Genomic DNA, 18,346 nt, shown 5'->3' on the forward strand with positions numbered 1-18,346 from the left:
AGAGGAAGTGAGGGGAAAGGGAAAAATAATACAAGGGGGAGTAATGAATGACAGTAGAGGGGGTAGAGAGAAGAGGGGAGGGGAGGGGAGGGGAGGGGGGATAGTAGAGGATAGGAAAGGCAGCAGAATACAACAGACACTAGTATGGCAATATGTAAATCAGTGGATGTGTAACTGATGTGATTCTGCAATCTGTATACGGGGTAAAAATGGGAAAATAACCCACTTGAATCAAAGTGTGAAATATGATATATCAAGAACTATGTAATGTTTTGAACAACCAACAATAAAAATTAAAAAAAAAAAGAAAGAAGAGATCAAAATTTCCCAAATCTTAAAAGAAAGAGATATGGACTTCCAGGTGCAAGAAGCTCAAAGGGCTGCAACTAGATTCAGTCAAAATAGACCTTCACCAAGGAATGCTGTAGTCAAAATAATTAGACAAAGAATCCTAAAAACAACAAGAGAAATAGCATCAAGTCACATTTAAGAGAATGCCCATTGGACTTAGGGCAGATTTCTCAGAAGAAATTTTATAGACCTGAAAAGAAAAGGGATGATATATTCAAATTACTGAAAGAAAAGAAAAATAAGTGAAATCACAAAAATAGTGAGAGGTAGAAACAAAATACAAAACAAGCAGAATATGATTAACAAAATGACAGAAGGAAGTTAAAACTTATCACTAACAACCTTGAATTTAAATGGACTAAATCAACCAATCAAAAGGCATAGACTGGTTCAATGGATAAAAACAAGACCCAACTCTATGTTACCTACAAGCAACCCATTTTACTGGTAAAGATACACATAGACCAAAAGTGAAAGGTTAGTAAAAGAGAAGCTGTACAAATGGAAAACAAAAGTGAGAAGTTATATCCAATAAAGCAACAAAGTAAAAATTATAAAAAGAGATAAAAAATGCTGTTATATATTGATGAAGGGTCAATTTAGCCAGAAGACATAAGAATGATAAGTATGTATGTACCTAACACAGGACCATCTATATAAAGCAAATATTAGATTTATAGGGAGAGATAAACTTTAAAAAACACAATGTTAGCCAGAATCTTCAACACTCCACTTTTCCCATCTATATAGACAGATCATACAAACAGAAAATCAACAAAGAAATATCTGAACCACATTTTAGTGCAAATGGACATTACACTGAACAGTGAATATACAGTCTTCTTATCAGCAAATGTATCATTTTCCAGTATAGACCATGTTTTAGTCAGCTTTTTCACTGCTGTGACCAAAGGACATGACAAGAACAATTAGAGGAGGAAAAGTTTATTTTCAGGCCCGTGGTTTCAGAGATCGTAGTCCACAGACAGCTGACTCCATTCTTTGGGGCCAGAGGTGAAGCAGAACATTGTGTGGCAGAAGTGTGAGGTGGAGAAAAGCAGCTAGGGACACGGCACCAGGAAGGAGAGAAGGACTGGAGGGGAGAGTGCACGCGTGTGCTAGCTCTGTTCAGGACAAAATATATACCCCAAAGGCCGGTTCTCAGGGATCAACCTCCTCCAGCCACACCCTACCTGCCTACAGCTACTACCCAGTTAATCCCTATCAGGGTAATAACACACTGACTAGGTTAAGGCTTTCACAACACAATCAATTCACCTTTAAACTTTCTTGCATTGTCTTACACATAACTTTTGGAGAACACCTCATTGAAACCATAACAGATCATGTTAAGGCTCCAAACCAAGTCTCAATGTGAAATTTTAAAATACTGAAATCACATCATGTTTCTTCTCAGGCCACAACAGAATAAAATAAGAATGTAAAGTATATAAATATATGAAAAAAATTGAATGACATGTTCCTAAATGATGAATGGGTATTTGAATAAATTAAAAAGGGAAATAAAAAAGTGTCTAGAAACAAATGAAAATGACAACACAACATGAAAATCTATGGGACACAACAAAAGCAGAACTGAGAATGAAGCTGACAGTAATATAATATTTTGTAACAAATTCATACATCAACATGACAGATCTTAAATAAACCTAACAATGTATGTCAAGAACTTAGAAAAGTAAGAATAAATCCAAAATTAGTATAAGAAAGAAATAATAAAGATCACAATCCAAGAAAAAAATAAGAACTAAAAAAAAAATACAAATGAAACAGCTTCTTGAGTGGATAAACAAAATTAAAAAAACCTTAGGTAAACTAACCAAGAAAAAAAAAAGACTCAAATAGAATCAAAGATGAAAAAGATTATAACTGATACCACATAAATACAAAGATCATAAGAAACTAGAACAAATATACATGAAAAAATTGAAGAACCTAGAAGAAATGGATAAATTCCTAAACACATACAATATGCCAAAACTGAATAAAAATAAATAGAAAATCTAAATAGACCAATAATGAGTAATGAAATTAAAGCACAGGTGAAAATTTCCCATACTGCTAAATTTTAAGAAGCACTAATTCTAATTATTCTTAAATTACTCCAAATAAACAAAATGGAAGGAACTCTAGCAAACTTTTTTGATAGTAAAACCAGGCAAAGACTTACAAGAACTATAACAAAAATGTAGTTTATCAGGCCTATATCGCTGATGAACATAGGTATAAAAATTCAATCAAATACTAGTCAACTGAATTCAAAAGCATATCAAAAATATCATATACCATGATCAAGTGGAATTCATCACAAGGATGGTCCAACACATGTAAACCAATAAATGTAATAAAACATATCCACAGAATGAAGGATAAAGTCCACCTAATACACATAGAAAAAGCATTTGAAAAGATTCTATATCTCTTCACAATAAAAACTCTTGAAAAATTGAATATGGAAGAAACATACCTCAACACAATAAATGATAAACTGAAAACCCCACAGCCAATATACTGAACACAGAAGCGTCCCAAGTGTTTCTTCTAAATCGGAACACCCTTATTTAACATAGAACTCAAATTCTTAGCAAGAGCAAGGAGGCAAGCGAAAGAAATAAAGGGCATCCAGATTGGAAAGTATGATATGGTTTTAGACATAGAAAAACCTAAATACACTTAAAAATTTGTTGTAACTTATAAACAATTCAGTAAAGTTGCAGAAATACATTAACAAACAAAAAACTATCATTTTTATACCCCAATAATGAACTTGCTGAAAAAGAAAGCAATCTCCACAATAGCTACAAAAATATTCTGGAATAAATTTAATCAAGGAAGTAAAAACTCTACAATGAAAATGATAAAACTGATGAAAAAATTCTCTTTCTCTCTCTCTCTCTCTCTCACACACACACACACACACACACACACACAAGATATCCCATGTTCACAGATTGGCAGAATATTATTAACATGATTATATGAACCAAAGTAAGCAATTCTCATTAAAATGCTAACAATTTTCTTCACAGAAACAGAAAAACAATCCTAACATTCATATGGATGCATAAAAGACCCAGAAGAGCCAAAGTGATCCTGAGGGGGAAAAAAATACAAAGGAAGAGATATCATAATATCTGACTTCAGAACATACCACAAAGCTATAATAACCAAAACAGTAAGGAGCTGTCATAAAAACAGACATGTAGAGAATCCAGAAATTAATCCTATCTTTACACAGCCAACTGATTTTTGACAAAGGCACAAGAACATACAGTGGAGAAAAGATAGTGTGTTTAAAAAATGGTTCTAGAACAATTGGAGGTCATTTTGTAAGTGAAGTAAACCAGGCACAGATAGACAAAATACCACATTTTCGCACTCATTTATGGAAAGTAGTAGGTCAATTGCATAGAATAATGGAATGGAATAGTGGTCACTAAAGACTGGGAAGGATAGGGCAGAGGGAGGGAGGAAAGATAAGGACCAACAAAACACAAGAGGAATTGGTTCTGGCTTTTCTAGCATATCAGCCTAACTATGGTTAAAACAATCTGTATTTCAAAATAACAAGAAGAGTACAAATTCCCAAATGCAAAAAAAAAAAATTAAATAATGTTTGAAGACATGGAAATGCCTGTTACTCTGATTTGATAATTACATATTATATATATATATATCAAATTGTTATAATGTACCCCATAAGGAGGTATAAATATTATGTCTAAATAAAAAACACTACCCTTTTATGATCAAGATAATGATAAGGAGGTACAAAAGACTCTTAATCTTAAAAAAAAATTCAATTAACTTGAAAACCTCTCCAAATATCTTGCTTAGAGAGGATTTACCAGGGCTGTCAGGCTTTGGAGTCTTGCTAGAATTTTATCAGTTGTTATGCTGTTATGCAGTCCCCCTGCATCAGTTTATCAAGGGTAAGAAATCTAAGTTCATCACTCTCTCTCTCCATTCTTACACAGGGCTGTTTCTGTTGCAGATAGAAGCCTTCTGGATTGAAGCAAACACTAACTCCCAAGTCCACCTCCTAAGATTTGAGAACAGCATTCAGTGATTCCTCCAAAATCTTACAGGAATGGGGTAGAGGGTATCTTTCCACAACAGGAGGCAGGGGAGCTCCTGAACAGCCCCCAGACACCGAGGCTTATGCCAAAGTAACACTTTGATGACCCTGAAGTTTTACATGTCACAATAGAAATGACAACCTTCAACATAACATTTAAAGCTCAGGGATGACTTTACATGTGGGAAATGGACCTAGCAGTAACGCCAGATTCTTCCCAAAGGAATATGATTGAAATGAGCTCTGCTCATGAAATGAGGTTTGGGGTAGGGGGAAATTGAGTCTTGGCTGAACTTACCTGAGAAATAACTAGGCTGAACCTTTCTAGAGTAGGCAAAATGGAATGATTCTCCTTAATACTGGATAGGTGTCTTTAAAATTAATTCACCTTCGTAGATGATTTAACTGAATTCTTCACAAATAACTAAAAAATTATGGGCTTACTTAACAAAGATGTTCAAGTAGCCAACTCTAATGAGAGAATCAAAGTTTAGATGACTCAGATTTCTGTAATGAGTCATTCCTATTCTAAAATAAAGAAGGAACAAACAATCATGTGTAATTAGTGAAGAACAATTTCAGCAAACCAATCTCCTAGAGTCCTACACCCTGAATCACTGCTTTTTCCTTTTGGTGTACAAAGGAGGTATGTTGTCTATGTAAGGCAACCATGGGAATGTCCCAAATTTGGTATCCTTTCCTGAGTAAGCAACTTTACAGGAAGATGAACAAAACTCATCTTTGTGTCAACTATGAATGTTTTTCTATTTGTGTTGTGAATATTTAACCAAATTTAAACACTGCTTGGTGTAAGGGTTTTCCAGAGGTCACATTCTCATGAAACTTTGCATCCTACTTACTTTCTTCTGCTGAATCCTACAAATGATTCCCAGTTCCACAACTTTACATACTCCTAGATAGTTAAACTCAGACTTTGACCAGAAACAGTTCGGACCCCCATCCACACTGAAAATTATAAATCAGTCAATAACACAATCAGATCTCCCCCCAAAAACTGGGTACTAACTGCCATGTGCCATGTCAGTTTTCTTTCTGATTTAATAAAACTCTATTCTCAATTACTAGTTGCTCTTCTGTGAATTTATTGAAAAGCTCAAACATCTGAGCTTCTCTCAAAGTCAGCAGTAAAGACGATACTTAATTTGTCAAAGACCAGTTGTAGTTCATAGGTTTGTTGTTTTTTTAATTGAGTATCAAGCTAGTTCCAAATTTTTGACATTTGTTTATTGACTAAGCTAAAAATTATGATTGGATAGGCAGACAGAGACTCTCTACTCGCTACACTGGGCATTCATAAGTGTGCATTTAAAATAAAAGGACTGTTTTCGTTTTTGTTGTTGTTGTTAACTCTGTGTGGATAAGCTAGAGAAAACATTTAACTATCAGATTTCTTTCTTTCTTAAAAATGGGTCATCGATTAGCAGATTTTAGGGAACACAAACTAGTATTAGAAAACGAGAGAGCTGGACACAGTGGCATGTGCATATAATCCCAGTTACTTGAGACAAGTAACTGGTTGAGACAAGAGGATTGTTCAAGGCCATTCAGGGCAACACAGTGGATAACCCCTTGAGGGCTGAAAAGAAGGCATTAATATTTATCTTAAGCATAAGAAGATAAATATGCAAAATGTATCTGATAGTCCCAAGTTAAATACTATTGTGTATATGTTATTTGTGCCATTAGCCTAAAAAGCATTAACTCTAGATAAAAACCATGTAAGTCCCCAAATTTGGACTTATATTTTATTCTCGCTCTTTTTTTTTTTATAAATCTATAGTTTTATTAAGACAAAAACTGACAGTGTGTATGAAGTTTACATTTAAAGAAAAATCTCACAGAAACCTAATACATGCCTAAAAAGATTTTACAATGTAGCTCTAGATGCAGGTCTAGATGATATCAAGAACTTTGATTTCATGATTCAAGACAGCATTTTGGGTATCAGTTAATTCATAATATTTTTTTTCTTCAAAAAAAAAAATTAAAAAATGTGTTTAAAGTGAACCACTGCCCCAATATGAAAGCTAATCTCCTGAGACCAGGGCTTTTGAAACCACTCAACCTTTGAATTGACTAATGAAACTTGTGCTGTCAGTGACTGAACTCTGCCACTTATGGTTTCAGAGTTCAAAGTTTAAAAAGCAGAGGCTCCAACAGTTACCAACCGAGTGTGGGCCCTCCGNTCTCCACTGGAGTCTGTAGCTCCAATAATCCGCTCCGGCTCCAAATCCCGGGCAAAGCCCTGTGGCTTTTCAGACTCTTCTTTTTTCTTCTTTGATTTGCTCTCTTCTCCCTTATCTTCAGAATCCGAATCAGCTTTACGCTTGCCGCCCTCTGATTTATCTGTCTCATGTGCTGTTTTCTGTGACTGTAGAAACTCAGCAATGAGGTCGGGACAATCCAGGTTCTCTTCTGGCTCCCATGTATTGTCCTCATCGGAGAAACCTTTCCACTTTAGGAGGTACTCCACTTTGCCCTTTACAACCCGACGATCGAGAACTTTTTCCACCACATATTCCTCTTCTTCTTCTTCTAGTACCTCCTCTACTTTCTTCTTATTTTGTTTTTTCCCCATAGCGCCCGCCAGCTTTCTGGTGTAAAGGGTGACGCTGCTCAGAGCAGCGCCCAAGAGTCCAGGAGGAATCGATGTCGTGCTACTGGCGCGTCGCGTCGGGCCAGCCGGGGGAGTGGCGCCCAGTAAAGCAACAAGCGGGGTGGCCACAGTCGAGCCCCTAGCTGTAGCAGTGTACAGCAGGCCCCAGCCAACAGCCCTCCCCTCTATATTTTATTCTCATTACCTTCCCTGATTCCTTTCTGCTTCTCGAAACTTAAATAAAAGCATAAGACTTTTGTTTTAGTCAGCTTTTTTACTGCTGTGATCAAAAGACCTGACAGAAACAATGTTAAGGAGGAACAGTTTATTTGGTGCTCATGGTCTCAGTCTATAAACGGACCACTCCACTGCTCTGGGGTGAAGATAAGGCTGAACATCAAGGTGGAAGGGTGTGATGGAGGAAAGCAGAGAGAGACATCCTCACCAGAGACAAGTATATACCCCAAAGGCATGCCCCCAGGGACCACCTCCTCCAGGTACACCCTATCTGCCTATAGTTACTACCAATTAATCCCAATCAGTGGATTAATGCACTGATTAGATTAAATCTCTCATAATCCAATCCTTTCACCTCTGAATGTTCTAGTATTATCTCAAACATGAGCTTGTGGGGGACACCTCATATCTAAACTATAACAACTTTCATTGTAGCAGGTTCCAAATTCCTTTACAAATACTTCATTTTACTCTGTGTAAACCACTGTGTGTTTGGTATTACAAAGGATACCAAGATAACTAAGACTATCTTTGGCTTAAAGTTTCCAATTTAACAATAATGTTTTAACTACCACAATAAAAGGAGCTGAGAAGCCATTTTTAAGGAGGAAAAGAGGAAGAAAATAAAGCATTTTATTTGCTTTTTGCTCAAAGGTTGAATCACAATATTTAACATTTAAAAAGGCATGAGATTTATGTATTTCTCAACATTGATTTTATAAAGTACTTTCATGTGTATATCTAATTTGAGGCATAACAAGTTAAAAGGTTGCATAGTCTTCTTTTTTTCAAATATTTATTTCTTAATTTTAGGTGGACACAATATCTTTACTTCATTTTTTTTATTAATGTGGTGCTGAGGATTGAACCCAGTGTCCCACGCATGCCAGGTGAGCGCACTACCACTTGAGCCACATCCCCAGCCTGCATATTCTTCTTTTTAAAGTGACATGATTAATGAGAGGTAGATTTAGGATTACATCTGGGGCCTGTATTATTTTCATTATACCATACTATTTTACTTTGAAACAAAACAACATTCCCCCCTCTCAGAAATCTGGTATAATGTAGTCCACCCAGATTACCACTCACACATATTCTCTCAGTCCTAGCAAGCTCAATTCTTGTTAAACTTCATTCAAAGGGTAAATTAAAATATTACTTCAAATTCAAACTCAATCATCCTTGCATAATACTTCCAAGTGCAGAGATGGACCCTGAATCTAAATCATCTTCAGTTTAGAGAGATTCTTAACTAATGCTTATAAGAACAGTATACAGAACATCATGTCCAGATCACTAGGGAATCTTTAAAAAAATAAGATGCTTTAGCTCTTCAGAGTCAATAGGTGTTTAATGTTTAGGTTTTAGAACATGTTTGAAGCACCCCAGGGTATATACAATGAGGGCTGAGAAGGTGGTAGAATGGATGCATATACCATTAAGAGGACCCCAAAACAGTTTTGTCAATAAATGGCATGCTTTCAGAATGTGTTATGATTATTCAGTAAACAATATTTCTTAACATCCTAATGTTGGTATCTAATGAACTTAATGCAGAAGAGATAGAAATTGTGTGTTTCACACTATGGCTTTTACCCAGACAGCAGATAGGTTACCGATATCTCTCATATTTCTTAGTTTCAGGCCATCTGTAGACTCCTTGTATTTTTCCTTTTCAGATGGTGAGATGTCACTATAAGGAGCTCAGCCTGACTGATTGGTGCTGAAATGTTTATTCATACCATAGAAAAAGAAATTTGGAAACTAAGCCTGCTAAACCAAGCTGAATAAACCCTTTGCTAGCTTCTAGAGTCAAGGCACAATAGAACTTTGGAATTAGAAAGTATCTTTGATAAATTTTCTAGCCCAATTATTAATTTAACAGATGAAAAACCTAATGCTCAGAGATAGTGACCAGGAAGAGTCCAGGATTACTTAGCTTAGGGTTCTTTATGGATGGTTCTGATTCTGCCCAGAGCTATGTGTTTAGCTTTTCTGGTCTTAATGAGGAAAACAGATATAAGATTTTTTTTTTTTTAAATATTAAGAGCCCTTGGGAGCAGAACAAAGCTGAAGAGATCAGGGAGTGGGGTGGGGACTTAATGATGTCCTAACCAGTACTGCTGAGTAGTTAGAAGCTTTTTGTTCTGCTGTAGCTCTTCTGCTACATGATTGGCAGTCTGTGGAGAATCACTTCATTTCCCTGAGTAGTCAAAATAATAATTTTGGTAAATGGCTGAAATATCAAAATAATTAAGATAAAACTGGCTGAAAGGTTCTGTGGGAAATTTAAGCATCTTTAGTACATTCAAGGGGTGACAGCGAAGTCCCACTAAGGCTGTGTTCAGTGTCTGATTTAGGGTTGAGCAAATAATGTGGCCTATCTGTATCTGTTTTGGATTAAATCTAGCAGTAATAGGGACAATAAAAAGATCTGGGGCATATAGTCACCCTTTCCCAAACCACCATTAACTCTTAATTAAGTATAAGACAGATTCTGGATGACTTTTGGGCCACAGGAGCTACGCTGGTTACTGAAAGCCTGGGAGATTCCCCAATGCTCTTTTCCACTGCACAAGAGAGAAGACGGTGAGCACAAGGGTAGAGCTTCCTCAGTCCTGGCTCTGCTCTACTGGGAAGGATGGGGAGGGGGACAGCAGAGTAAACTGAGAGCAAAAGGCTTCCACCGGCCCTTATGAGATGTCTGGCTTACTGGAATACTCAGTTGAGTTGGGGCTAGAAAGGTAGGTGCTTTTCTAAATTTCATGTATAAATGCTGTTTCTTGAGTCAACTAAATTAGACCCCCTTTCTGTCCCACTCATTCCCAAGTTTCAAGTAAAACTTAGTAGTGCTTGTTAATTGGCCTTTTTCTTCCTCTCTTCTGGTGGCAAAACTGGAGACTAAACCAAAATTGGGTTGGTTGTCTCAAATTCCACAGCCCCCACACACTCAAATCAAGTCTGTCCTCTGTGGGTCTGATGGATTCAGTGTCCGGACCCTCTTCTGGCCCTTCTCTTGCTTAAGAGATGACCGTACCTTCAGAGACATATTGTTTTGCTTTTATACTATAACTCTTTGAGGCTCCGGAGCTTCATCAAAGCCATGCAATATCTTTTTAAAAGATAAAATGTGCTCCTATTCTTTGCTGCCCTGTGTCTGCATGTGGGCAAGAGATTTAATTATGAGGAGTAATGCTGAATGTTGGTCTAACACTCTTAAAATCAAAGTGAGAATCATGACTGAATTGCATTAGCAAGCATATATACAAATAGGCACATCTTGTTTGTAACACTGCCTGTGACTTTTTCCCTTTTGATAATTTCATTGTAACTCTGATATTTCAGAGAACCTAAATTGAACCATATGATGTATAGCACTATAACATGCAAAATTCTCAACAAACATTCTGTTCTGGGTACTTCCCCCATGTTATAAATACCCTGTGAGAATCATGGAGGGCTGTTTGTCCAAGAGCAGAGTCTTCATTTAATAACGGTGATGGAGCCCTGCCTCTTAAGTAGGAGGTACTTTCTGGCTGGCAGAATAGTGTTAACTCTCTTTATTCCAAGTAATGTGGAACCCACAAATCCTGAGGAACTTATGGCTTTATGCATGCTCCTCCCTCTCTGTCAGATTTTTACTTTATTAAAGAAAACTAACACTGGACTTTTATAAATTCTTGGGTTATTACCAATAATTTTATTGTTTTGGCATTCTTAATACAAAAATCACTAAATTAAATTCAGTTATTAAAAATTACAATTTCTAATTGCCCAAATTATTTCAAATTATATGAGAGATGTTTTAATAAGGTTTCCCCCCTGTTCTTGTTAAGCAAAATAATTAAGTGGCTGATACAAACCATGTTGTACTTTAGAAAAAAAAGTTTTTTTTTAATAAATGTTATCTCTAGCAATTTTACAAGACTAAAAGTATATATACTTCCATGTATACATTATTCTTTCCATGATATTTTATGTTTAAACACATCTACAGTTAATAATAGTTTAATGCCAATAATATTAAACATTAATTCAGCTACTTTATATCACAATCAAAATAAATAGGTTTAACAATAACTATTCTAAGCATTAAACATATACATAAATATATATGTACAAAATGCCAAACTGACAGGAGTTACTAAATGAAAAGTGATAATTTTGGGCGGGGGGGCAGGGCAAATGCTCAGTTCTAACAATTAAACCTCATTTCCCTTAATTGACCACAGCCTCCAGAAAGCACAGACTTGCTATTTTATTTATCTCTGTATGTCAAGGGTATAGTCAATAGTGAAGAAAAAACAATAACAATAAATAAACAAACAAAAAAAGCTAGGTGCTTAGTTGAATTCAGCAGCACACAAAAAAACGATCAAACACCATGATCAAGCTGGTTTCATTACAGGGATACAAGTCAATAAACATAGTATATCACACACATCAACAGAATGAAGGCTAAAATTCATGTGATTCACTCAATATATGCAGAAAAGGCATCTGATAAAATTCAACAACAGGTACAAAAGGATCATACCTCAACATATTAAAGGCTACATATAGGACAAACCTATAGCCAACCCAATATCACACGGAATGGGGAAAAGCTGAAAGCATTTCCTCTAACATCAGGAACAAGATGTGTGTGTGTACTTTCATTGCTCTTATTATAGTACAGCTAGTCTTAGCAAGAGCAATTAGGCAAGAGAAATAAAAGGCAAATCCAAATTAGAAAGGAAGAAGCTAAATTGTCCATGTTTGAAGCTACCATGATTTTTTTTTTTTTTTTTGAGGGGGTGGGAGGAACCAGGGATAGAACCAAGAAGTGTTTCACCCCTGAGCTATGTCCCTGGACCTTTTTATTTTTTATTTTGAGACAGAATCTTACTAAGTTGCTGAAGCTGACCTTGAATTTACAATCCTTCTGCCTCAGTCTTCCAAGTTACTGGGATTACAGACATGTGCCACCATGCCCAGCTGCTGTCATAATTTATACACAAAAAAACCCCACTTACTTCATTAAAAATCTGTTAGAACTTATAAACAAATTCAGTAAAGTTGCAGGACACAAAATCAATGTAACATAAATCAGTAGCTTTTCATACACCAACAAGGAAGTTGCTGAGAAATTAATCAAAAAAGTAATTCTATTCACAACAACACAAAAAATAAAGTACCTAAAAATAAACTAAACTAAGGAAGTAAAAGTTCTCTACAATGAAAATTACAAAACCACCAATGAAAGAAACTGAAGACACTAAAAGATGAAAAGACCTCCCGTGTTGATTGATTACATGAATTAATACTGTGAAAATACTACACAAAGTGTTGTCCCTATTATACAAAGTGATCTATATTCAATGTAATCCCAAACAAAATGCTAATGATTTTCTTCACAGAACTAGAAAAAAGATCCTAAAGTCCATATGGAAGCAAAAAAGACCCTGAATATCCAAATCAATTTTAAGCAAAAAGAGCAAAACTAGAGGCATCACAATACCTGATTTTGAGACATACTACAGAAGCCACAGTAACAAAAACCAGCATAGTACTAGCAATAAAAACAGACAGACAAATGGAACAGAATGGAGAAGTAGGAAATAAACCCACACATCTACAGCCAACAGATTCTTGACAAAGATGTCAAAACACACGGGAGAAAGGGGATTCAACAAAAAGTGTGGGGAAATTGGGTTATCCATATGCAGAAGATAGAAATTTAACTTCTAGGGGGCTGGGGATGTGGCTCAAGCGGTAGCGCGCTCGCCTGGCATGCGTGCGGCCCGGGTTCGATCCTCACCACCACATACAAACAAAGATGTTGTGTCCGCCAAAAACTAAGAAACAAATATTAAAAAATTCTCTCTCTCTTAAAAAAAAAAAAAAGAAATTTAACCTCTAGCTCTCACCCTGTACAAAAATCAACACAAAATGCATCAAAGACCAGAAACTGAAATTACTAGAAGAAAACATAAGGGAAACACTTCAAGAAGATATTGGTATAGCAACAATTTTCTGGACAGGAACCCAAAAGCTCAGGAAACAAAAGCAAAAATTGACAAATGGGATCACATCAAATTAAAAACCTTCTGCACAACAAAGCAAATAACAGAGGAGGAGGCAACCTCCTCTGGTATGGGAAAAAATTCTTGCCAACTCTGCATCTGACAGATGGGTACTAATTCACATTATATAAAGAACGCAAGAAACTTGAATAAAAATATAAATGGCCAACAAATATAAGAAAAAATGCTCAATATTATTAGTCATCAGGGAAATGTAAATCAAAACTACAATGAAATGCCACCTCACCCCACTTAGACCGAATATTATAAAAACAAAAACAAAAACCCCCAACACCCCTCCCCCAAATGCTGAGAAGATGTGGAGAAAAAAGAAACTCTTAAACATAATTGGTGGGAATAAAAATTAGTATAGCCACTATGGAGGTTCCTCAACAAACTAGAAATAGAATTACTATGATCAGCAATTCTAATCCCAGGTATATATCCAAGGAAATGAAATCAACATACCAAAGAGATAGCTGCACATACATGTTTATTACTGTGGCACTATTCAAAATAGCTAAGATGTGAAATCAGCCTAGGTGTTCATCAACAGATAAATGAATAAATAAAATATGGAATATACACACAATGGAGTATTATTCATCCATAAACAAAAATGAAATCCTGTCATTTGCAGCAAGGGTAGTTGGACATATACACTGTATGCATGTATGCAAGTATCACAATGAATGCCGTTAATACATACAATTGGTATTCGGTAACGAAACACATGATCTGCTTAAAAATCATTTCATGAATTAATGAATCTGATGAGTGGATAGGTTAGTTTTCTCTGGAAAATAACGAGAAATTCTAATGTGTTCATTATAAGAGCAGGAGATGGGTTAGTCTCAGTTCCTAAAAATTAAGCTTAGGCCACACATCATTTTGAAAGATAATTATCAGCAGCAGTTGTTATGGGGAGGAATAAAGAGACTGATAATCTAATCACTAACAATGATTCAAAGAAAACAGTTAATCTCATGTTAGGTCTCAGGTTTCCACTGGGAGCATTTCTGGGCTTCTCTTTAAGGTCTGTCAGGATTGAAAACTTACACATCAATCTGGACAACTGCCTTCTTTGCCAGAGAAAGAGTATTTAAGTTATCTAAAATACCACTATCAGTCTAAACATTTTAGGTTCTAATACTGAAAACTGTAATTAAGTTTATAGTAGATAATTACCTTTTTTTTTTTTTTAACAATACTGGTCTTGAGGTCATGTAACTCAATTGAATTTTCAAGGTCTTAGACAATGATACAAGACAAAAAGATAAATACTGCCTCAATGGCTTTTGCCACATCAAAAAATGACAACATAGGGCTGGGTCTGTAGCTTAGTGGCAGAGCACTTGCCTAGCACATGTGAGGCACTGGGTTCACTCCTTTGAACCACTAAAAATAAACAAATAAAATATAGGTATTGTCTAGCTACAACTACCAAAAATAAAAAATTAAAAAAAATGACAACATAAGGAATAGGAACATGCATAGCAATAGCTCTTTGTGAATGGGTGAAACGAATTTTATTGAATAGCAAATAAATTATAATTAAGGTTCTTAAGAATGAGACAATGAATACTAAAAATTATGACAGAATCATCAGGAGTAGTAGTTAATATCACAACCTATTCTTTTAAATCACTGCTTTAGGGCCTGATAGAAATTCTTTATATGAAATTAGAATATTCCTTCTTGGTATTTATTTGAAAATTGAACATTTGTGAACCGACAATGGAAAGGCATACCTCTTCCATGCCTGTGTGAGATTATACACACACACACACACACACACACACACATATATACATACATGTATGTATATATGTGTGTGTGTGTGTGTGTGTATATATATATATATATTTTTTTTTTGGTACTGGAGATTGAACTCAGGGACACTTGACCACTGAGCCACATCCCCAGCCCCATTTTTATATTTTATTTAGAGACAAAGTCTCACTGTTGATTAGCACCTTGCTTTTGTTAAGGCAGCTTTGAACTCATGATCCTTCCGCCTCAGCCTTCTGAGCCTCTGGGATTACAGGCACATACCATTGCGCCTGGCATTATACACCTGTATTTCTATAACAGAGTTGTATTAATGAAATTTGCCATGTAAGTTTACAATATACCAAAGCCATTATGAAAATTTACCTCCAAACTGTCACAAGTAATCAAAAGAGCTTCTTATCCCGTGTGAAAGATTAATTTGAACAGAACTATCATGTTAGTAGAGGAGGGGGATGAAGAAGGGGGGAGAAGGGGAGGGACAGAGGAGGTACAGGGAAATGAAATGGAACAAATATTTCATCCATGTGTGATTATGTCAAAATGAACCCCACTATTATGTATAGTTATGATGCACTAATAAGAACACAAAAAATCTAATCATACTGAGATATGAAGCCATCCTAAGTCAGATATATTGTTTATGTAGTAAAGTACTCATTTTATTGTGTGTTGCTTTAATTAATGCTAAAAAGTGAGCATTTAGGGTCACAGAAATTAAGGTCAGGTACTAGCCTAGATCCCTGTCATATTATTGTCCAAATCAAGTATTTACTGGTCATATTGTCTCTCAAAAACTGTGAAAGGTTTAGATTTAGCACATAAAAAAAAAATACTCCTAGTTTCACTATTAATAGAAGTTATTACAATTAAACATACTTTTACAGACATTTGGTTTTCATAGTTAATGGCTAAAATAAAATAGATCTTTAGTAGGCCTATGCAGAATTAAGTACCAATTCTAGAGAATTAGGAAGTCAGTTGATACTCTTCTTCCAAACTAGCTGGCAAAAGTTGAAATCAGTCGTCCTTATGAAAGAATGTGTCTGTTATATTTCAACAACTCTTACCATGATTTCTTGAGGGCTGGCTGAATGAATTCTACCTTTATGTATTCTATTCATGTGACACTCAAATGAAATATAAACGGGCATTCTATAAAATACAGCCTCAGGATGTATATTCTTTATACTTAAATTATTCAATGAATCATTTCAACTAGGTTTTAGGAGAGGAGAAGGAAAGCGATTCTACGAATGGACCTTTCTCTACCCCTCCAGTTAATTTGGTGGTGGCAGTGACTAGGTAGACTGGGTCGCACCAGTTTCAGGACCCACCACCTCCTGTGCATGCAGCCAGACTCTTGCTCACCGGAGCTGTGGGAGGTGAGAGGAGGGAAGTTCATGGAGAAGTAGTTGCCAAGAGAAAAGATGGGAGGAGGGGGAAAACTAAAGAAATAATATAGTATTTCAATCAAAGTCTAAAATTTATAAAAGTGGTTTTGGTCTCCATATAGCAAAAATATTTATTCAAGAAACTCCTACTCGGGTGTGAACATCCTACTTCTGGTGGGATTTTGTTTGGCAAAGGACTGTGAAAGAGTGGAAGCTAATACAGAACATGTCTATAAACAAATTTATTTAGTTAGTACAGATTGACACATTCACTAGAGGATTTCAGCAATTACATGTGTAAAACTATTTCCTATAGTGGTTTCCTTTTGTGATTTTGCTAATTTATTCAATCTAGGCCATTTTCATGCATTCTCTATTATAAGCCATTTAGCCACCCAGGCTGAAATGAACATAAGGAGAACTCTGTTTTCTTTCCAATTCTTCATATAAACATAATTATATGGTGATATTAAAGAGTCAGACTTCTAATGAAAGAAAGGCCAGTAAGGTTATAATATCTTAAAACATGATGTTGTCATCTAACTTTGGAGAAATTTGGAGTTTGGATATAATACAGATGAAAGTATTTGGTAAAACACAAGCCTGTATTAAGTGGGAGGTGTCTGTAGTTAATATTGTATTATTTTTAATTCAATTATAACAACATATAACAAAATCTATCGAAGACAGTTGTGAATCACCAACCTTGCCCTAGAACATGGGTGGGTTATCCAGGTAAAGCATGGCAGGGTCTTGCTATTCAAGGGCAGAGGGACTCCGGAGAGCTGGTGCTGAGTGACAAGTTTCTAAAATTTCTAATCTGGATTCTCTAATCTTTAGTCCACCTGAGAGTTCTTTGTGTGGAGTGCAGAAAGGTAAGATGAGATGATACCAAAGACCAACTCTCTGACCACTCTCAGTTTTGCTCACAATCAATCCTACTTGTGAAAACAAGACAACTTCTATTATAAATGCGCAGGTGGAAGGGAGATATGCCATTATTTTATTGTTCTAGACATAGGTTATAATTGAGATTTTTTTCAAAGATGTTGAAAATTTATTGATATCACTTTAATGAGTCAAAGTTGATTTCTTTTTTCTTTTTTATTATTTGTTTCACATAATAATGGATCTTACACTGGCACTAATTTTATTTATAAGTAATGTCTTGATATAATGGTAATCAGATGGTGTTGTAAGTATTCTCCAGAAAGACATATTGAGTCCTAATCTCCAGAACTTGTGGATGCTATCTTGTTTGAAAATAGGTCTTTGCAAATGTAACCAGATTAAGATGTAGGATGGGTCCTGATCAAATGACTGGTGTCCTTTTAAGAGGAGACAGAAATGCCATTATAAAGATACAGGCAGAGACTGGAGTGATTTCATCTACAAGCCAGGTTTATACTAAGAACTGCCAGTAATCACCAAAAGGGAAGATATGAAACAGAACCCTCAGGAGGAACCAAACCTGCTGACATCTTGATTTCAGACTTCTGGCCTCTGGAATTGTGGGACAATAAATTTCTGTTGTTGTATCCCATCTAATTTGTGGTATTTTGTTACAACAGTCCTAGAAAACTAATACAGATGGTAACACACTTACTTATACTATTTTCTAGTACAGATTTGTGTATTATGAAAAAAGCCATTTAGTTTTAATCCAAATAGCCTGGAATCTAGGGCCACTGCTCAAGTCTTCAAAAACCTGAATCAGCCCAGGAAGTAGAATTGGTTGCTTTTGGGATTGACATGGTCAAAATGAGATTGGTTCTGCTTCCACCCTGCC

At 35.7% G+C, this 18,346-nt stretch overlaps 2 protein-coding genes across 4 annotated transcripts in view; both read right to left on the reverse strand.

The window, feature by feature from the left end:
• Positions 1-18,346, reverse strand: part of Supt3h (SPT3 homolog, SAGA and STAGA complex component) — a 460,033-nt gene that overhangs the window by 10,784 nt on the left and 430,903 nt on the right. The gene's annotated exons all lie outside the window — the stretch shown is intronic.
• LOC107143650 (chromobox protein homolog 1-like) lies at positions 6,609-7,273 on the reverse strand. Its single transcript, XM_048805710.1, has one exon. The coding sequence runs from the start codon at positions 7,047-7,049 to the stop codon at positions 6,609-6,611; it is 441 nt and encodes a 146-aa protein (XP_048661667.1). The 5' UTR covers positions 7,050-7,273.

The sequence above is a fragment of the Marmota marmota genome, unplaced genomic scaffold (genome assembly GCF_001458135.2).
Source record: "Marmota marmota marmota unplaced genomic scaffold, marMar, whole genome shotgun sequence".
NCBI classification, from domain to species: domain Eukaryota; kingdom Metazoa; phylum Chordata; class Mammalia; order Rodentia; family Sciuridae; genus Marmota; species Marmota marmota.